Raw genomic sequence first — 22,544 nt, forward strand, 5'->3', positions numbered from 1 at the left:
TTAAAAGATTTGTTCATTTACTCAAAATCTTATCATTCTTCCAGCAAGGTGTAGAGTCCCCTTCCAGAATTAAACCTGGGTGGATTTGTGACTGATTCTATAACCAATAGCGTACAGAAGTGATGACCTCCCAGAGTAGATCACAAAAAAGATGCAACTCTTGGAACCCAGGTATGGTACTAGAAAGCAGTGATCCAGCCACATCCCAGCTGAGGGCTCATCCAGCATCAACCACCTGCACCTGTGCATGAAGAGCCTTCTGATGATTCCAGTCGCTATCCTTCAAAAGCTGCCCCTAATGTTGCTCAGTACAGCAGACATTAACTATCAAGCAGAGTCAACAAAATGAATCTCAATGTTTAAAGTTTTGAGAGTGGTTTGTTATGCAGTACTAGGTAACTGCAACTACCGATACTCTCCAGGATCTCCTAAAACCCAACCCAACACAACCCAACTTTGTCTATTTTCTCAATATAAGCCACCCAGCATGTAGGAATTTCACTAAAAAGGAACTTGGGAGTATCTTGATTGACTTAGGGAGACTGAACTAATGAGAACCCATCATTATCTTGCTATATGACCTCATACAATAGAATGGCTTGGTATAATGGAAAAGCGTCCTGATAAATCCTACTTGATCTACATGTACAAAAACTTATTGTACACCTACCATCTTCCAGGCCCAGTACTACACGTTGGGAAATTCAACAGTGAGCACGCATCCCTAAATTTCTTAAACTGGGAGAACCAATTCAGAACTGAAGGACAACCACAGTAGGTATTAAATCAATGCAAAGAGACTCTATGTTGAGTAAGATACATGCACAAGACTAGTGCCAGGAAAAAGGTGAAAGAAAAGGTAGCCAAGCAGGGCTGACAGACTGTGCAAATGCAGGTTACATAGGCTGGGCTGTTGATATCGAAGTTAATCCTAAAGGTTGTAGGCCCACTCACCAAGCCAAGTGAACAGCAAGGAGTTTTTGCTTTTAGTTTTGAAACTTACATTGACTAGCTTAACTTAAGTCTAAAATCACATCTGATTTCAAAACAGACACCTGTCTCATTGTCCACCTTTAGGTCCTCTGTTGCAATGTCCAGAGTCCCAGGTAAAAGTCAGGGCTGAACAGTGACAACTTGGGTGTTTTGGAGCATTATCTAAATACTATCAGACTTCATAAATTTTACCCTAGTTTCTGGATGCAGGCCAAGGCAAAAAAATCAGCATATGAAAACAAAATATAGGTAATGAGATTTTTTAAAAACCTAGCTGATTTCAGAAAACAAATTTTCTATTTTAATTTTTACATCGAAAATTTTAAAACGGGGGAATAGGTTTATTGTCTATCATCCAGTCTTAGCCTCCCTGTTCTTTTGTAAACCAAGTAGGGCACTTCTTAGCCAAGAGCCATTTTGCCTTTAGAAAAACAAAACCACATCAACTATTTCTAAAATTAAATGCCAAAAATCAATGTAAAAGGTGATCCCAACTGTAAGTCCTAGATTTTCTTGTTTAGGAAGAAAATTTACTAAATGCTTATTACATACGTATCTATATGTAGACAGACACCGAGCACTCCAAGCACAAACACGTTATTAGTGCTCACCACAATCTTCACAAATCAAAACAATGAAGCTGGCTGAACAGTGATAGATGAACCTCAAAGCCTGTATTTAACCATTCTACTACCCAATTTAAAACTATTTTATTCCTACATTTATTTAAAAATGAGTCACTAGATTAGGGGCTTATAAGGCTTTACTCTAAAGTTAGATCTTTTCCATTTTTATCCATAGTTTCTTATTCCTACAAAGCAACCTCACCTACAATTCTCATTCCTAGGTCCACCTATTTGATGATGGTAGTTACAAATATGGACTGGAGAAAGGGTAGGAAAAAATACTGTGTTGGAATACCTTACAAGTATTCAGTGTGCATTCAGTTTTTAAATCTATTTTCACTGGCCAAAACGAATTTTATTGCACAGTAACATTTCCTGATTTTGATTACTTGTACTGTGATTCTGCAAGAATGTCTTCATACTGAGAAGATAACAGCATTTGGAGGATGTAAAGGACAGGATGTCTACAAACTCTGTCAAATAGTTTAGGAAAAAATGTGTATACATGTGCGTAAGAATATGGAGCTATGCAGCAAAATCAATAAATGGTGATGTAAGAATACACAAGAATTCTTTCAACTATATTTTCAGAGAGTTGCACGATCTATCATGTCTTAGTTTAAACACTACCTTAATGGAAAGGTCATCCTCACTTGGAAGTACTCAACAAGTGGTTTTTAGTGTTTTTAAATCGCTTAAAAGGACTTCTATGGCCCAGTCTTCCATGGCTTGGCCCCTTCTATCTCCATCCATTCTTTCAACACCTTGAATGTGCCCTAGATTATCCTATTTCAGGACCTTCAGTGTATTTCCTCCAGTACCTTCCCCTGAACTGCTCTGTTCAAAGGCTCCTTGTCTCACTACACAAATGAAATCCCAGCTAAAAGCTGTCACGTTAAGTTTTGAGTCTTCTGGTAGAAACTTTACCACTCCATGAAAAATGTGTAAGAGCCACAATTGCTTAACTTCATTATGAATACCAATACCATTAAACTCTTGATATGAGGTCTGTCAACTTCTAGCACTTCCATTTTTGGTCATTTATCTCCATTTCCTTCTTCTTGGCTTAAGTTTAAAATACACGAAGAACTAAAAACTACTTTTAACAAACATCTTCTCCTGAATTTCAAAATAATAAAACAAGCAGTTAAGAAATCTACAAAAGCTACAAATTCTCAATTTCCAAAATGAAAATTAAGCAACTGGATTAATGACTTATTTCCTGCTGGCAATTTATTATTTCTAAATTGTTATGCTCCATTTCTCATCTATTTTACACTTAGTCAATACCTTAATTTTTTAACGGAAAAACCTAAAAGTACAGAATGTCAAATGGAAGAAACACAAGATACAAAGTGTATTGTATTTTTTTAAATATAATTAATACATCAATTAAAAATTTCTCATGGATAAACACTCATCCTTAAAGTAATTTCACACTCCAAAGATGTTTCCATTTCTCACAAGTCACATAAGTGATCCCTAAATTAGCCCAAGAACTTGGCTTTTCCCAAGTTATATTCTGATACCTGGATTTTTAAACCAGTATACAAAATCACCACTATACATCTATAAGTTAGTTAATTTCACCATTATCATTTACATTTACTTTTCAGCTATGAGACTTAGTGCTTTAAGTAGTAAATTACCTAAATTATGAACACATATTTTCAAAACAAAATCCAGTTCACAATTACGAAGTGTGTGTGTGTGTGTGTATACACACACACACACACACACACACACACATATATATATATATATATACACACAGTGCAGAAGATTAAAACAACTAAAGTAGCTTATGATTTCTCTTTCCTAAGGTTCCTATTAAGAACATATGCTTCTTCTAACCTATCCACTTACTCTATACATTTAAAATTAACATTTGGCTTGACTTAGTCAAAAATATAGACTAAAATTTTTATAAGACTAACCCATAAAAATGGACTCAAATTCTAAACCAAGCCCTGAAATCAAGCATTCAAAGGATATCTGAATATTAGTTTAATATTTCTGCATTGTATAAGGTTTTTAAACAATAATTCAAAGTTTTATTTTTATTTTTAATAATGGAAATGGCCTACAACTCAGATAAACCCACCAATTCATACTGTCTGACAAGCAGCAGCAATAAGAACAGTTAATTCAATTATCGTAGGGGCCTTATCATATACCAATCAGTATCATTAACCTATTCACAGAATAATGAAAATGTTTCTATCAAAGCTAGTATCTCCCCCCTTTCAGGTTTGTTATTAAATGAGCTAAAAAGGAAATAGAGGTAGAATCCCATTTTTCTTAAGTATTACTCTGTAAGCCAGTTCCACACTATTAAGAAATACTAATAACTGCTTCAGTGAACTAGAGAAAAGAATTCTGAAAAATTACATGAATTTAACTTTCAGACATCCATGTTAAACTAAAAAACTAAGTGATTTATGAAACTGTTGTTTACTTACCATATTTTGAATGACCATAAAATGACAAAAAAATTTTTCTAAGTATTATATATATATAAGATTTTGCCATTTCTAGACAGGAAAAATAGAACTTCTTGGTAATCAGTGCCTGAGCCAGGGGAAACTATAAACTGAAACTGTAAGGACAAAATTCAAAGTGTCTCAAAAATGTCTGTAGTTAACTAAGGGTAAAAATCTTTCTAGTCGTCCAATAACAAACTCCATTTAGCAAGGCTTGGGAGGTTGCTTTTGAAATAAACAAATTCACAGGTCATCCTGGCCTAAGCACAGCATAGCATACTCTAAACATCTCTACTCTCTGCTCTTCCAAAAAAAGTATATATAAATATATTCATATTTTTAAAAACCACCCAAAATATCACCAGTACATTTTATAAAATTAAATGCAAATTTTATTAAGGATTTCAAATTACATATTTCAAATTTCTAGAATGGAATAGAACCATTTTGGAACTGGAGAGATGGCATAGATGAACACTGATACCCCTTGCAATGCCAACTTTAATGAGAAAACAATTCCTCTGCAAACCACATCCCCTTTATATAACAAGATGAAATCATATCTGCCCCTTCACTTTGGCAATAGCTATTACCTAAAGGAGTGAAAGAAAAAAAAAATAGTGGTTTTGCTACTTAAGTTCATTAAAAATGGGATTCTATCTTTAGATTAAAATTGGCTGAGTTCAGAAAAGGCTGTGATCAGATGAGCTATGGGTACAAAAAAAAATTCAGCAAGGAATGTCTAATTAAAGCAACCAAAAGCATTTTGAAAATAAAGAGGAAAAACACAGGATGTTTTCATGGCATTTTTTTCTCCTACAAACTATTGCAACTGGTTAAGGATTTCCAGTAGTTAATTAAATTCTCAGGAGAGGAATGAATAGTATTATACAAATAACAAAATGTATTCACATTCCAAGATCTTAATACTAGATTTTCAAAAAGGAAGCTCTGTCACCTCTAAAAACAAACTCAATATAGTTTTATTAAGAGCAGGAACTCTAGGCCATCCTCTAGTCATAATCCATTTAATCCACCCTCACTGTCAAAGCTTTTAGGCTTGTCACAAAAAATTAACAGTAATTAGCCTGAGGTATTTTAAATGTGGCTCTGTAAGTCTCAAATTTAATGGCATTTTCCTCCCTAAAAATGGTCTTCTTTCTACTTCAGTCCCATGATCTCTGTAGTATTTCACTACAATATGGTCATAAACTAAAATACCTAAAAGCAATCGTTGGACCTTTTGAAAGAGTTGTTCATCCATCCACTTATATTAAGACAGGAGCCACACAAAGATCTATAAGAGTGTTTGTTGCCTGACCAGATCCAGAATAGAGGTACTTAAACCTTTGTTTTCCAGTTGAATTATCAAACCCTGGTATGAATAAAACGTGAATATTATACTTGTGGTACAAATAGGTTCATATTTTTGAGCTTTTAATGAGATTGAGAAACATTTCATAAAACTTAACTTAATATGCCTTAACATATCTGTGAGGTAGTTAGGTAAACAGTACTACCCATTTTAATACACAGTAAACAGAAGCATGGGTAAATGACATACTCATACTTTAAGCAGTAAGAATTGGAATTAACTATAGAGGCGTGGGGCCTTCTCTCTAGTTCTAACCAAATGAAATAAAATTTTAATCTTTTAATCTTTTTTTTAAAAAAAACATTACATCATTTAAGATTTTCTCTTTCTTTTCTATCCTCTCATATTAGCAGATGTAGTACCTCTCCCAAAGTTGACACTCTCTTCTTCCATAATATGGTAAGCTGGGTACAATGCTTATTAATTCAAGCTAGGCCTCTGTTTCTACCTGAATTAGTACAAAATTAAGACATTATCTTGTGAGAACTAAAATTATATGACATTTTTATTTTAGGCTGCAAAAACAAAAACAAGCAAACAAACAAATAACAACAAAAAAACTTGAAATAGGCTTGTCAAATGATGTAAATTCATCCTTTCCAGGGAAGCGGAAGGTAGACCCTACCATAAAGAAAAGATGCTGAGTTAATGGAGGTTAAATTTAAAAGTACAGTTAAAATAATGAGGCTTAACTTTTGAAAATAGGTTTTATTCACCTCCCTATAGTAACCAATAAGCACACTATGAGTTAGGTTTCTTTACTGTGGTTTCCTTACTAGGTATCTCTAGCTATGTCACCTAGAATACAAAATCCATTAATAATCTAAGTTATCAGTTGTGGTCTTACTGGAAATTCTTAACCATATTTGTCTTGACAAGTTCTGTTTTTTGTTTTTTAAATGATGAATTGTCTTAGTCTAAGTCACTGCATTTCTGCAACAAAGTAATGAAAGGCACAGCTAGTGCAAGCAAACTTAAACCCAATTCAATTACCAGCTGAAAAAATATTTTGGTTCTTCAGGGAAAAAAAATAAGCGAATCAAAAAAACTGTTCTTTTAACAGGGCTGTTCACTTTCATAGCTATAATCTAAATTCTTTGTTACATGATAAAAATTACTCCAGAAGAACCAAACCATGTAGTGATGAATGAACATGCATGAAAGAATTTATGCAATCGATAGAGCTGGCAGAAAAACTACAGTTAAAATGCTAAGTAGAACAAATTGGTCTTTAAAATTATCAGTTCCTTTCCTTTAAAAAAAAGTACTGAGTCTACCAAGAAAATACAAAAACATAAGGCTGTAAGAAAATAATAGTTGTGTTTAGGCTATTACAGTGCAGGTTATCCTCAAGGCCACATACATCCTGCTTCACTGCTGCTTGCACTCTGCTGGGTTTTGATCCTTCTGTTAAAGGAAAACAACAAGTCAATCTATCTTTTTCTACCTGCTTCAGTTAATTTTAAACAGTAATTAAACTATCTTAATTATATTATCTCACTGCGCTACCAAAATTTGTGCCAAATTAAAGAAATAGTATATAGCAATGATGGAAAGTTATTTATTCAAATATCAGCAAGTCACACAAACGCTAAAATAAAGCCCAAATTTTACACTGTAGAATGAATTCCATAAAATAAAACACACTAAGCCATAATCTTAAAAAATAAAATAACCAAGCAATTTATGTTAGTCATATTATCAGTATTTTCCTTCTTATCGATCAATTATTGTTAAATCCTAATTCCATTAATATTAACTTTCAAGAGTAATTCATACCTATTAGAATATTTAAGATTATTTTTAACTACCCCCTCTCTTACCTGCTCACTAAAATATCTTCTGGATATTTTACAGAATTTAGCAAATGAATGAATACATTTAACAGAAACCTTAAGTTTCAAATGAATCCTGATAAGGTACTTTGTATTTTGGGGGAGACAATGGGCTTTACTAGCCCTGATATGACAAATTCTCAATAACAGATTGGGACTCTCAGAAAAAAGGTGGTTGGGAGAATCTAACACAGTATTGCTTCCCTATTCCCAAGCACTTTTGCATTCAGGTTACTTAAAAACTGACCTTTGTTTATAACCTATCCTTTGGAGGAAAAACAACCTAAGAACACTAATAAGTAATTTTAAATGCTTTAAAATTGTGAAGAAAAAAAAAAAAAGCCCAACATAAAGTGCATTAGAAGTAGAATCTTAGGGTTTATTTAGCCTGAAACTATGAAAAATACAAAGTCAGAACCAAAAATAAAAGTTTCTTAGGAAAGGCACACTGGCATATCATGTACTATTGAAATACCAGTGAAGATTAAAAAAAAAAATGTTATGTATGTATGTATGTATGTATGTATGTATGTATATATCTCCAGTCAATAAGACTTACAAAATAAACTTTATATTAAGAAACATCAACTCTTATGTAACTTGCCTTAAATTTAATAGAAAGCAGCACTAATTTTGCTCACCTTTGAGTCATAGTCTGGATCATTTTCCTCATCTCCTTCTTCTTCCCCTTCCTATATTAAAGTTCAAAATGCATCCATGAAGTAGGTACACAGTAGGAAGAAATGGCTCATAATGTATGGAGAAATTTTAATACAAGTTACTCTATAGGTCAAAAGATTTTCATGATTACAGAGTTTGGTGACAATGCAATTTAATTTGAAAGCTTCTAATATGAAAAATTTCCCAACACAACTTGAGACATCCAGAGAGCTTTTATTGAAAAGATTTACTGCAGCCAACGTTGAAAAAGTTTACTGCAGCTTTTGACTTCTTCAAAGAGCTGATAACCCTGCAGCAGAACAGAATTATTTGAAATAAAAAAAATGTTCTGAGTTTTGCAATTTATTTATTGAAACCTTATACATACATTGTTTGGCTGTAGAATTCTAAAACCGTATTTTTTTCCAAAAAGTTTTTATCCCGTATCACAGAATAATGATTATAGCAAAGGAATACATAAGTCACTCAATTCGCTTCTCAATGTGTTAAACAGAATTATTTGCTCATTTGGTAAACATTACCTCATCCGCTTCTTCACCTTCTTCATCATACTAAAAAGGGAAAAAAGGATGAAGTGTGAATGTAGCTAACAAACATTTGAGAGTAGCATTACTTACAGCCATCACTGTCTCCATTAAGATCTAAAAAGAGGAAAATACTTTCCCTAAGGTGACTAATTACAAATTACATAGCTGTAGGAATCAGTTCAGTGCCATTATCTAAATCTGACGATCTAAAAAATTAAAGAACACAGTACAATCGTGGGTGTGGTCAGACAACTATTACTATAAATATTACCTGCCTGTACTTATGTGAACACACTGCACAAAAAGGACTTAAAGCCTACTGGAATGATTGTCATTTAGCAATAAAGATATCCAAAATATTTGAGGGGAGCCTAATTTTACCTTAATTGTTGTTTAATACTCCTTTGGATAAAAATTCTATGTTTCCTAGTATTTTTATGTTAAGTAATAAAAAACATCTTAGGCATGTTTTTTGTTTGGTCAAAGACAAGGGCATTATAGACCTCCAACAATGACCAAACACAATAAAGTTTTACTAATTCGGAGAAGTCTAAGATCCTAGGAGGACATATTTAAAGCAATTCAGGAAAGTTATCTAGAGGACATCAGTAATTAGCCTTTGAATTATTCTGTCTTTTAAAAAATCACAACTATTCATTAAACCTCTCATCAATTGTGACAATCACACCCTCACCAAATTATTTCACTGCAGGATTCAGATTCACTCACATCATCATCATCGTCTTCAATAGCTTCTCCAGTAAAGTATAACACTGATCTTGGGATTATACGCTCACGTAAAAAGTGACCAATTTCAAAGTCTGCAGCAAGGATAGCTTCAGCATCATCATCCTTTAAAAACAAAACAAAAAACAAGCACAAAATTTAATAACTGCTATTTAATTAGGAACATGCAAGACTCTTGAATTTAAATCCTACGAAGCAACACTCAACTTCACTTTTCGTCATTTTAAAATTAGCTTCTGTGTGTGATTCAGTAGTCATCTACATATACGTTAGGTCTACAGATTTTTAATAAAAAGAAAGGTAAGCAATGCAGTGTACATACTCAGAGAAATTTGGGAAATAAAAATTAGAATTGGTTATTGTTTAGTTTTTTTCTGGCTTAAAATTAAAATATAAAAGCAACTTTGTTATGGGACTGTAATTTTCCTTTTAAAATATTAATTACTGGAAACACCCAACGGAATAATACTAAGATACTAAGAATCTAAGGATTTATAACATTAGGTGTATGACACATAATGAAACAACATGGAGAATCACTACACACTTCCTAAAAGTAGTACCCTAACAGGTATATAATGCCAAATGAGAAAGAATCCTACTTAATAAATACAAAGTCAATCCAGGATTTCTATTTAATGACAAAGCACAACACAAAACTGGTGCTGACATTCTTCAAAATTAAAATAATTCCATTAAAGTTCTAAGATACCAAACAATGAGTAAACATTCCATGAATGTTAATTTTGATTCATCAACATAATCCACTATAATGAACATCCAAAAACACACAAAAGGGCCAGTGGACTTTGAAGTAAAGACTTCTAATCACAGGTGGTAGTCTATCTGTAACTACTCAAGATTGTTTTGTTACCATCAATATTTGGAAATAGAAATTAAAAAAAAAAAAAATCACTTGAACACAAACTCCAACCCATTTGCTGACATGAAAATAGCATGAAACTATCTCAATGCTCACAGGTAGGTCTTTCAACCTAAAATTCGGGTGCTGCTTTATAGCCCCCTTTTTTGTCCTATAAAAGGTATTTTGAGCCAAGCCACTTACTACTCTTTTCAGGCAGAAATACTTGCTTTTTACACATCTGGTCCAAACCTTGGCTAAAACCATTCTAATTCGAAAGTATTCAAAATAAAACACACTTTCTAATTCCTTATGTATAAAACTATTTAAACTGAGTTAATTTAAGTTCAAAGATCTGGCCAACAGAAGAGCAAATTCACAACATACTTAGCCTACCCTGCCTGTATAGACCTCTCAGAGGTTGTTCCTCTTTCTAGGCCATACACAGGCACAATCACAGCTCTTGGCATATGGTCACATAATACATGGCCACAGTAAGAAACCGTATTTCCACTGGAATAACACAGAAAGAGTTCTGACCAGAATGGTTAGGAGTTTAGTAAACAGTACAAATGGTTTAATACCTTCTAGTTTCAATAAGAAAACTACAATCTTTTTTTAAAAAAATTTTTTTTTCAACGTTTATTTTTGGGACAGAGAGAGACAGAGCATGAACGGGGGAGGGGCAGAGAGAGAGGGAGACACAGAATCGGAAACAGGCTCCAGGCTCCGAGCCATCAGCCCAGAGCCTGACGCGGGGCTCGAACTCCCGGACCGCGAGATCGTGACCTGGCTGAAGTCGGACGCTTAACCGACTGCGCCACCCAGGCGCCCCAAGAAAACTACAATCTTAACAACTTGAATCCCCTACACAATATTTGCAAGTCTCAAAAGAAAAGAAAGCCTTTAGCCTTTCCATTTTTCAGTGGAAGCACTATAAGCATTTTGAATGAAATAATTTCAGATGCATAATGGTCTTTTCCATGCACTGCAAGCCTCAGAACAAAATTCAAGCAGCAACTATCCAACTCCCCACGTTTGAGAACCAATTCTCTAATTTCATATGTAATTAACAATTCAATAAATAAATAACAATTTAACTTACCAGGTCTCCACTCTCAGGAACTGCAAAATTGAGAAAAGAAATTCAAGTGAGTAAGAAATTAAAGAAAGCTTGTAATAAAACAACCATCAATACCCAAACTAAAACACTGTTTACCTTCAGGAGGGGCAAAAAAATTAAAGAAAGAGTCGTTGGAAACTGTTTTGGTCACAGTACGAACTGTCCCACGTCCCTTGTGTTTCTGCTTCTTCTTAATGGTTTTCAAAGTGACATTCTTTCCTTTTTTCCAATCTATCTGGCACCTTGCAAAACAAAGGAGAAAAAAAAAATCTATCACAATTAACATATTACATTTAATTGATAGAAGAGCTATGATTTATCTAATTAAATATTATATTTAATTACAAATTTTAGAGGGGAAAAACTGGCTCAAATGTTTTTAGTAGCATATAAAGAGAAAATTTTATTTCAACAAATTTTTTCAATAAGATATTGACAATTAGCACAAATTCACAGTACAATAAATTTAAACATGCACTCCTTTGGACAACTATCTGCAATACCGAAAGCCAAGGAGAATTCTAGGAAAATAGGTAAGCTCTTCCCAGAAAACATTTTACTGAAATGTTTAGTGATAAACTATGTATGTCTCTATGTATCACACACACACTAGGAAATACCAAGCATCACAAATTCTAAGTAAAATAAAGAGATAAATTCTGTGAAAGTAGTAAAATTAAACTCACCCTGTACAACCCATAATTTCTGGTCCATCAAAAGAAAAGGGATCAGAGTCATCTGGTTCTGACCTCATCCTGTATGTCTTTGTCAACACTTCATTTGTGAAATATTCATTGGGTTCAAAGTGAAATTCTAAGACAAAACTCTTAAAAAAAAATAAAAAAATAAAAACTAATGAAATTCCTACATCGTAAATATCAGTGCTTTAGTAAATAAAACTTAATCTGTTGATTTGTATAAACATATAAACTTCTAGGTGATAATACTTTTCCCACTCTGGGAAAGGGTCAGATAAACCCCAAATTCTGTTTAAAAAGCAAAACAAGGTACAAAATAAAACTGGATAAAACCTAGTTCAGCTTATAACTTCTATTTAGTAACATGTTTACAAAACAGGTTAAAACAGCTGAATAAACTGACCAAATACTCCCTCCTTCCATCCCCACGAAGAGGACTTTAAATCTTACTCTAACCTGAATTTGACAGATGAAAAAGCCCAACTGTACCACACACAATAAAATAATCTATAGCCTGTAGTAGCTCTGCCCATACTTCACATAATCCTGTTGGTTTTGGGGGAAGTGAGGGCCCCCTTCTGTTTTATGTAATTCTCAGACACATGCCATTTATCTTCATTCATTTATTATTTGAAACAGAGACAGAGAGAGAGAGAAACCGTGCACATGAGACCAAGTGGAAAAGAGAAGCAGAGGGCGGGGGAGGGAGAGAGAGAAAGAGAGACAGAAGACAAGGAGAATGGGGTAGAGGGGGAGATAGAAATAATCCCAAACAGGATCCATGCTCAGCTCAGAGCCCAACGTGGCGCTCAATCCTACAACCCTGGGATCATGACCTGAGCCAAAATCAAGAGTCAGATGCTCAACTAACTGAACCACCCAGATGTCCCCCAGACACATGCCTTTTAATGTGAAGTATTTTTTTAAATTCTGTTACCTTGCTATTATTTTTTACCTACTTTTAATCTTGTATCAAAGATTTACGAGATTTCAACAATAGTTTTGTGATCAGAGGGAGGAAAAGAAATAAACGCTGCATTTCAATTATCAACATCCAAACATTTATTTTCTACCAACAATTAAGAGTACCAAGTATAAGTTTTAACTTCTTTCTCACCCCCATCTCTAAGCTTTGAGTACCACCTCTTTTCAGAAACTTCCGTATATCTACCTATAAACATCTAATGTTACAAGACTGAAACTATTTCAAAGTTCTTTTACCATGGGCTGGCCAGCATCTGAGAACTTCACTTTAATATCTTTTAAGTGCTTCAGAATAGGTTCATCATGTTCCTGCAAATTAGGAAAATATTAAAATGAATATCTAACATGGCATTTTAGGATTAGTGTTGTTACTGGACAAAAACACTTAGCTAACTAAGACATTTATAGGGAGGTTTTACATAACAGTTGTGAACCATTAAGACCTACTCTTCAGATTATGGCTTATACTAAAGCTAGTTTACTTACAAGCTCTACTTATTTCTACTGCCATTGGTAGAAAAAAAGTGACTCGACAGAAAACTACATCATCATCATCATCATCATCATCATCATCAGACTGAATGGGCTAAAGAATACAAAACCAAGTCTTAGGCATGTTTGCTTTAAAAACGCTTCCTTTTCCAGCAGCTTCTTTTTCCTTTCATTCTGCTGGGTCCTTTTCTACTTCGCCAAAGTAGAAATGAAGTAGTCATTGTTCCAAGATTTCTTTTTCTTGACATTAACTTCCAACAATCACACTACATGGCAACAAATACTACACCACGCAGGTGGTAGTGGCTCAAGAAATGCTTCTGATTAAGACAGGAAAAGTTTCCCAGAGAAGGAGACATTTAGGTTGGTTTCCCAGAAAAAGTGACAACTGTAAGAGTTAAAGATCTGTAGGTTATTCTTTTAAAATGCAAGTGTTCCTTGGAATATTTGTTTCAGGCTGAGAAAGTCATTTTGGGTAAGACAAATGGAATTTTAAGTCTCCTCCTTCCTATCTCCAATACCAAGCACCTAAACACAGAAGGCACAAGACTGTAACAAAACATTGCTCAATGATAAACAATTGTCAAAGGGACCATTTCATTATCTAATTTTTGAAAATGAATTAAAATTTATTTGATTACATTCATCAAAGACACATTTCCCTTCTACAGATAACACAGGTTTCAGAAGACCACAACCATTCCATAAAGGTCAATAACGGAGAGACTAGTGTCATCACAGCCATTTACACTTCAAAAGTAAACTGGTGTTATCATAAATAAAATTACCTGAACCATATCACTGAGCAAGTCAACATTCTTAAAAACAGTCAACCAGAATTCAGGAATTCCCTTGGGGTCTTCTTTTTCTTCATCTTTTTTCTCATCTTCAACCTTGGCTTTTTCTTTCAGCTCCTCCTTGATAAATGACAGCATACATTACTGAATACCTAGATCAGACCTCTGATAAAATATTACCCATCCCCTTAACTTACATCCAGTGGTGAAGTACAGAAACCAAAATATCTTCAATCACCAATTGTAACTTTCAATCAAATTATAAGTTCTGGTCCAATTGTATAAACACTGCTGTTTACCATACCAAACCTTACTTCTATAAATATTGCTAATTACCATACTCCTCCAAAAAAGAGAACCACTAGGAGAGAACCTTATTATAAACCATAGGGAAATAGTTTTAGAGAAAAAAATTTTAAAGCTTCAGGGGATAAGTAAATAAATAAATACCTTACCCAATGCCTCACCCCTTGGTGTTCTTGACCAAAACACTATATATGCTTTATCAACCAACATTAAAACAGCAATGTTGGAGAAACAGGGTCATGTAACAGAACACTGCATTTGTGTCACAACCCTGCCATTTATTAGCTGTAGGCAAGTCACTTAGAAGCTTCCATTTCAGGGGTGCCTGGGAGGTTCCTCTTGATTTCAGCTCAGGTCATGATCTCGCGGTCATCGGATAAGCCCTGTGTGGAGCCTGCGTGGGAATTCTCTCTCTCTCCCCCCCCACCTTCCCCTCCCCGCACATGCGTGCACACGCTCTCTCTCAAAATAAACATATAAACTTAAAAAAAAAAAAAAAGCCTCCATTTCATCACTTGAAAAGAACAATCCTTTGCATGTCATCATGAAGTTCAAAGGAAAATTTTATATGAATCTATAAAACTTAAATACTATAAAAACGTAAGGGAAAAATGAATTTTGTATCCAGATAAATTTGGGTACAGATGGTGCCAGGTCTAACAGTGGCTCATCTGCACTCACTATCCATCTTACAATAAAATATTTTCAAGGGATAAAAACACAAAGTTGGTACCAACCGAAATTTCATCCTCCTCATCTGGTTTCCATTCACATTCCTCTTCTGTAGGTTCATAAATTGCATTAATGATCTCAAATCGCTAAAATGATTTAAAAAGAAAAGCTTACATAAAAACACTGATATCCAAGGCAGAAACTAGCTGTTTCTTGTTAAAGACGCTTATAGTTTTAATGAATGCATACCACAACCTGAATTGCTATAACTGATTTCCCAAATACCTCTTAATAACCATCTGGCTGAGAGGCCTAAAGACTTAACCACCTGCAAGTTTGTTTATATTTCCAGAGCTTTATTATAATGTCATATTTCAGATAAATAATAGAAAGCATTACCTTATCAAATAGAGGCTGATAGAGAACAGCATACTTTCTTTCAAGATCATGAACTTCCTCATAGAATTTGGCTTCTATCTGTGCACATTTAACTTGAAGGTTTTTGAGAGCATTCACTCGTCTCTTAACTACCCTAGGCAAGCTGAAAGGTTGGAATGCACCAGTTACACAGCATCATAGTAAAATACAAGTCATACTTCTATCATATTGAAAATATAGCATAAAAGTCAGTGAATGATAGTTTCCTATTTGAAGCAAAAGGTATACTCAAAGTAACTAAAATAAATACATGGACTTCTTGACTGAAATATTTCAAAAACGAACATTTAAATAGATACAGTAAGTTGATAAGAGAATGTAAATCGTATCAACCCTAAATCTTTCATTATAATCAAGTTCAGCAGTAGACTTGTCAATGCTGGCATCTACGCTGTAAAACAGACTATTTTTTAAGTTCAAAAGTCATGGGCTGATCATCTTAACTCTGAGAATAATGACGGTAACCTTGATTTTAAAAAGAAAAAAAAAGTATGTGTATCTCACCCATACCAGCTATTTTTAGGGAAAAGGAGAACATATGTATATTAGAAAAAAGGATGGTATCCTACACTATTATTTCTTATTTTAGTCTCTGTATTTAATTTGGAATTTGAAATTTTATTAAAAATATGACTGTTATGTTCCATGAAGGGACTTTTAGTAAGATATAATTCATATATCATACAATTTACTATGGGGTGGGTATAAGCCTCCCGAAGTATGATTAAACTTAGGAATCCCCTACCACTCAAAACATTTCACTCAAAATTTATCTAACTTCAGGGAATCTGTACAAAAGATCCAGAATCCAGATTAGAATTTCCTGCCATAGGCAGATTGTTGTAACTCAAACAATTCTCTTACTTAACCACTATTTTAGTTATGATAATCAGAAGTAGAAAACAAATTATCTACAGATACCATTTTTTTATTTCTTACAATTAAAAGTAAAAAGCTTAATGTTTAGTCAAGGTAGTGAAATAGCATGGTGTGCTGCCCACCCCCACAGCCTATCTTAAAGAAATAAGAAATTAAAAAAAAAATTCAACCCTAGAAACTTTAGAACTAAGAAGGAAACAACTATTTCAGGCACTTGCACGCACACACAGCATGGGCAACTTCTGAGACTAACAACTGCACAGGGTGAACTGCAACCTAGAAAAAGGAGGAAATGGCCAGAATGGGTAGCAGTGAGGACAGGCTAGAAGAAAGCTTTTTAAATTCTGCACTTTCCTTACATCAGTCAGTGCCTGTCCCCTTCACCCTTCAGAGCCCAGTGCCAACATTTTTAGGAGCTGATAAAAGCTGGACTGGCTGAAAGCTTACAAGCAGCACTCATTCCTCCACCCCTCCACTCCAGGTACTCTTCCCAAAGCAGCCAAAAACAATTGCCTAGAATTGACAGCCAACTTTTGAGTCTAAGTTAACTGGAGCTCTCCTTAGGTTCATCCCATCCCCTCACCTCAAACTCCATGGGACTATCACAAACCAAAGCTTGATCTTTAATAATGATTACCGAGGAGTAACTGTTATCAGCCAACGAGCCTAAGCTCTAAGTCCGAATAACTAAACACTTGAGGAGTACAATCTCTAATGAAAGAATGAAATATTTATCATCTGAAGCCGTATTATTAGACAGAACAATGTAAATGTATTTAAGGAAATGAGGGAAGAAACAAGACCAAGAAATCTAAAAGTGGAAATATTAAGTATGAAAAATATAGTAGCTAAATTATATAACCAACAAATAGGATAAACTGGATAGGTTCAAGTGAAAGAAGTCCATTAAAGTTGAAAAGGTCTCCAGAAGGCAGCAGGAAAGACATACAGTTATGATTTGTACGACAAAAGTAACAACAGCTAAAAGACAGAAGGGAGGTGGATAGCTCAAGAAATGAATAATAAATTTCTCAGAGTCAAAGTAATATGAACTCCTCACTCTCACCCCTAAACAGGTTAATGAAATTTATGAATATCAAAGACCAAAGAAAATTCTAAATGTATTCAATGAAAAAGCAAATAACATATGAAGAAAAAGGAATCAGACCGACATCAGGCTTCAAAAGAAAACACCATATACAAGAAATGCATTTTTAAGATATTTAAGAATTCTGAACTTACAATTTTATAAACCAAACTATTATTCAGATATAAAACAAAATAAAAACTTTTTATGAGGCTTATCAGGCTTCAGGAAATATGCCACAGATACTCGTTACATTCATTAAAAAGTAATTTTTGAAAAAGTTAAAAAAAAAAACTCGGGAACACTAAGATATGGGCAGCCAAATATCTTGGTAAATTTTACTGATGTTTTGATGAACAAAAAGAGGACTAGAAGATGTATATTTATAAACAATACAGACATTGGTAAATTTAAGAAATCAATAGGGGTATTAGGTTTTGAGCCTCTTTACCATAATAACAAAAAGTAGAATGCAGTAACTTTGAAGCCAGCAGAAGACAACCAGAATTATTTAATGGAAAGCAGAAAAGGAGGCAAAAAGAAAGTACGATAAATTATAAAATAAAATAATAGCAATTAAGTCCAAAAACAATACCACCTTCAAGAAATGCAAAGAGTTTGAAACCACTAACAATGAAGCGAGCAAACTTTCTTACTAGAGATAAGATACAAGGATGGAAAAAGACATGCCAGGCAAAGGAAGGAAGGAAGGAAGAAAGAGAAAGAAAGCAAGCTGGAATAGCTATCTTAATATCAGACAAAACTGAATTCATAACAACAACAACAACAAAAATAACACAAAATACAAAAGAGGACATTTTAGTCTTGTAAACTAGAACATAAGGACAAGATGTATACGTCACAAACATATAGCTAATAATACAGCTTCAAAATATACTAATCCACAACCAATAGAGATTAAATAGAAAATTTTAACACATCCTTCCCAGAAACTGTTAGTTCAGGCAGATAATCAATAAGCAGAAATAGAGAACTTGAACAACACAATTAATAAATTTGCACTACTAATTCCAGCATATAGATCTTCACTCTACATTCATAGAACATTTATTAAAACAAAGTATTAAGACCATAAAAGATAGATTTAAAAAAAAAAATCAATTCAAGCATTCAATTCAAGAAACTGGAAAGAGGAAAAGAAGAAATTCAAATAAGAAGGGTTCTCAAACCCCTAAGGCCAAAGTCCATTTTTAGAAGAGTTCTACCAACTGTTCAACGAACAGTTAATTCCTATCTTATTCAAATTGCTTTGAAAACAGGGAAAAAAGTAAAAGCAGCTGTGTCTATTTCATTAAGCAATCGAAATCTTCACTCTAAAACCAGGGCTTGGAATTACCATCCCATTGAAAGTTTCTGTATTGTACATACATACATATGTACATACACACACAAGTTCAATTCACTAATGAATAACGACCTTACATAAAATTATTAAACTAAACTCAACAGTGTAGGTTTATTCCAAGAAAGTAAGGTAAGTTCAGTATCTGAAATATATTTCCAAACTGTATTTAATATGACTTAATAGATTCAAAGAAAAAGTCAAAAGACCATCTGAATACAGAAAAAAAGGTCACAAAAAATCTTACGTAGACACCAAATGTAATGGAGAGATTTTATATCCATTCCAGACTGGAAATAAGACAAAGATGCTCATGTTTAATGCTAACATTTAACACAGTACTGCAAGTCCTGGCCAATACTGTAATGAAAGAAAAATAAACGTGGTGTGACATAACACAAAAGATTAGAGCGAAAACTGCCATTACTTGCAGACAAGATCTTTTGCCTATGGGAGGAGAACAAAGAACAAAGAACAAATTACTACCAAAGTGTAGCAAGATTTCTGGATACAAGATCAACAGCAAATAAATAAATAAAAATAAATCAATAGCACTCTTCTTGACATCAACAGCTAACATGGAGATACAATAAAAGATACTATATTCACAAAAGCAACACAACTAAAGCACACAGGAATTAACCAAGAATAGACTTTGAAAAAAAAATTTAGAGTAAGAGAATATGATCTTAATAAATACAAAGATGTGGATGAGACAACGTAACATTAAAAGGATAATTCCCTACCATGTTAATATGTACACTCAATGTAACTCTTATCAAAAATTTTAGTGTGTTGAGAGGGGCTGTTTTCTGTTGTTTTATGAAAATCCTTAGAAACTTACTAGCAACCATATGTGGGATGAAGGTCTACATACCGTTAAGCCAATCTTAAGAGTGTGTTCCATAGGGAATGAGGGGGAGGGGAAAGGGTGGAAGAAGATACTACAGGGAGAAAGGTTAAATCGTCACCCTGCTAGATATTAAAACATACTAAAAAGCCATATTAATTAAAACCGGTATTAATTAAAACAGAAGAGTGCTGTTCAAAGATAAACACAGATGTTTATAAGAAACTCGTATGTAATAAAGGTGGTATCACAAATAAATGGGCGAAAAATCAACTGTTCATGGTGAAGTGTGATAAAAACAAGCTCATCAAAACAAAACAAAAAAACAAAAAAACCTGAATGCCTAGCTAAATACAAAGGTGAACTCTAGAGGGATTATTGAAGACCTAAAGATGAAAGGCAAAACTAGTCAATAGGAACTACAGAAGGAACTAGGAAGGACTTGCTAAAACTTGAAAAGAATGAGCCACAGGTCAAAACCTTAAAATATAAAAATTAAGGATTTCTGTTTAATGGAGAATGCTAAGGATAAAGTTAATAGAAATGACACGAAAGATTTACAAGTCTAAAACTGATGACAGATTAACACCTAGAATACACAGAAACTCCTGGAAAAGACAGTAAACCCCAATAGGAAAATGGACAGAGGGAACAACAAATGAGCAACCTAAAAAGCTCACAATCATGAAAAAAAGCTCAAAACTCAGTAGACAACAGAAAATACAAACAAAACAAAATATGCCCGTACCTCTTCGATTGGTAAAAAACAAAACACCCATAAAGGTGAATGATACCAACTGCTGGCAGGGACACAAGGATAGAGCAACCTTCAATGCACTGGCTCTAGAAAGCAAGCTAGAAGTATTTAAAGTTTGCATACCTCATATAACAATCCCTATGAGGTAAGTACATAACCCAAAATAATTCTTACACAGTTCTTTAGGAGGGCATGCACAAAGATGACCATTACAATGGAATTTGTGTTGATGGAACTTGGAGGCAATCTAGATATCCATCAAAGAATAAGCGTATAATAGAACATGGTGGACACAAATCACCGCAAGTGACAACATTTAGAAGCTAGAAACTACTGACTAGAGATTACATACAGAAAGCAATGTGGATGGATCCTAAAACCATAAAGCCAAGTATAAAAAAACAATTATAAGCAAAATAAGATATATGTGCTATTGTTAATGATTTATAGGACCAGTGAAATAAATAAGAAATCATTATTTCTTATAATCCTGTGCACTTCTAGCAAACCTCCAAACAAATCTCAGAAATGGTTAAGATCAGTGTATTTCCTGTGGAGAAGAGTCAAACTTTGAAAAGACCAACTCTAAATTGGTGGTACTCGGCAAAATTTTAAACTCCCAATAATCCTATAATAGATACTAACAGACATCAGCTTTCCACTATTACTAATGTAAGTCCTAGATGGTCTTAAAAATAGGTACACTTGCAATGTTGATTATAGAAGGATAAATAAGGACTATGGAAAAGAAGAACTTGTACCTTTCAATGTATCCTGTTGGTGTTTCTACCAGACCATCAAGTCTTTCTTGAAGGGCTGCAAGAATCTGAGGATTTTGCATCATCTGAACAGTCAGCTGACGCGCTTTAAAAAAAAAAAAAAAAAAAAAGAAAAAAAAAGGGCATCGAAAGAAGGATTTTATGAAAATGTATTATGCTATTTTAATAGGACAATCCAATCATGAAGTTTTCCTGACTAGCCCATAAATCATTGGTCTGAACAGAGATGGGCAGCAAGCGGAGGAAAATCCACTCTAGGAAAAGTTCAGATTCCTAATGATCTAATACATCACCATCTCTCAAGGCCATTGCTACAACTCCTGTGAATAATATCCTTTCTCTTCCTACTACATTGTGTTTCACACACCTTCCGTTTTTGAGAAGCTCAAAGCTTCATCCGGATGCCTATCTATGACTGTAGATAATGCTTTGAAGCAGACAACACAATTAGAAAATTGCAAATACAGTTTCAATCCTGGGACAAAGACTGTGGAGCGAGTAACCTAAATGTTTTGTTTGATGCTTAATAGTATAGTGTGCTTGTGTATGTCTGAATAGAGAATGTTAACAGTTGAAACAATCAAGGTTGTTACTAAAGCCAAACAAAACATGATTCATTCATGGTGTCTAAAATCATACTTAAACCAAAAATACCAGATTTAGGTGAAACAAGTTATTTTGCTATATCCTCTCTTCTTCAAAAACAGACATTACACAAAATTGATATTAGCCTTCCCAGTTGTGTTTTTAAAGGTCAATTCCTAATACTAATTTGATTATTGGATGATGTCCAGTTGTGATAACCAACATGCCTTTAGAAATGTCAATACGGGCCACTAAGGATACAGACCTATATATCTTTCGAGAAAATGTTGTAAGATGAAAGCTGAAACTAACGTGCAGTGGTCTTTTCACAATTAACCTCCATCTGGCTTAACAATGAAAAGTTGAGTCATCTGGTACTTCAATATTCTTGGCCCATACCCACAGGGCATAACCTGCAGGCATAACCTCCACTACCATTGCTACTCCTCTTCCTTCTAGAATTACTTGCTCAAGAAAACTGTGATTGATTTTTGTTTACATTTAATACTTATCTCTTTTTTGGTTGTTTGGTTGAAATGGGTTTAAAAAAGACTGACATACAACTATAGGTTTTCTACTATTAAATACTGAACATTTTCAAATCA

General features: G+C 33.9%; 1 protein-coding gene across 6 annotated transcripts in view; it reads right to left on the reverse strand.

Annotated features, from left to right (window-relative positions):
* Positions 1-4,471: 4,471 nt before the first annotated feature.
* Positions 4,472-22,544, reverse strand: part of NAP1L1 (nucleosome assembly protein 1 like 1) — a 33,843-nt gene continuing 15,770 nt past the window's right edge. For 3 of the 6 annotated variants that reach the window (XM_030323272.1, XM_030323273.1, XM_030323277.1), the window contains 13 exons: positions 21,337-21,439; positions 15,601-15,742; positions 15,267-15,347; positions 14,215-14,343; positions 13,172-13,243; positions 11,939-12,078; positions 11,349-11,494; positions 11,235-11,254; positions 9,250-9,372; positions 8,515-8,544; positions 7,954-8,004; positions 6,813-6,884; positions 4,472-6,098 (listed from right to left, as the gene is read on the reverse strand). In XM_030323272.1, coding sequence (XP_030179132.1) covers positions 6,849-6,884; positions 7,954-8,004; positions 8,515-8,544; positions 9,250-9,372; positions 11,235-11,254; positions 11,349-11,494; positions 11,939-12,078; positions 13,172-13,243; positions 14,215-14,343; positions 15,267-15,347; positions 15,601-15,742; positions 21,337-21,439 — 1,073 coding nt within the window. In that variant the 3' untranslated portion in view covers positions 4,472-6,098; positions 6,813-6,848. Of the gene's footprint in view, positions 6,099-6,812; positions 6,885-7,953; positions 8,005-8,186; positions 8,283-8,514; positions 8,545-9,249; positions 9,373-11,234; positions 11,255-11,348; positions 11,495-11,938; positions 12,079-13,171; positions 13,244-14,214; positions 14,344-15,266; positions 15,348-15,600; positions 15,743-21,336; positions 21,440-22,544 lie in introns of those variants that run through there. The other 3 variants (XM_030323275.1, XM_030323278.1, XM_030323276.1) reach the window with 3 other exon arrangements.

Source organism: Lynx canadensis, chromosome B4 (assembly GCF_007474595.2).
Source record: "Lynx canadensis isolate LIC74 chromosome B4, mLynCan4.pri.v2, whole genome shotgun sequence".
Lineage (NCBI taxonomy): Eukaryota > Metazoa > Chordata > Mammalia > Carnivora > Felidae > Lynx > Lynx canadensis.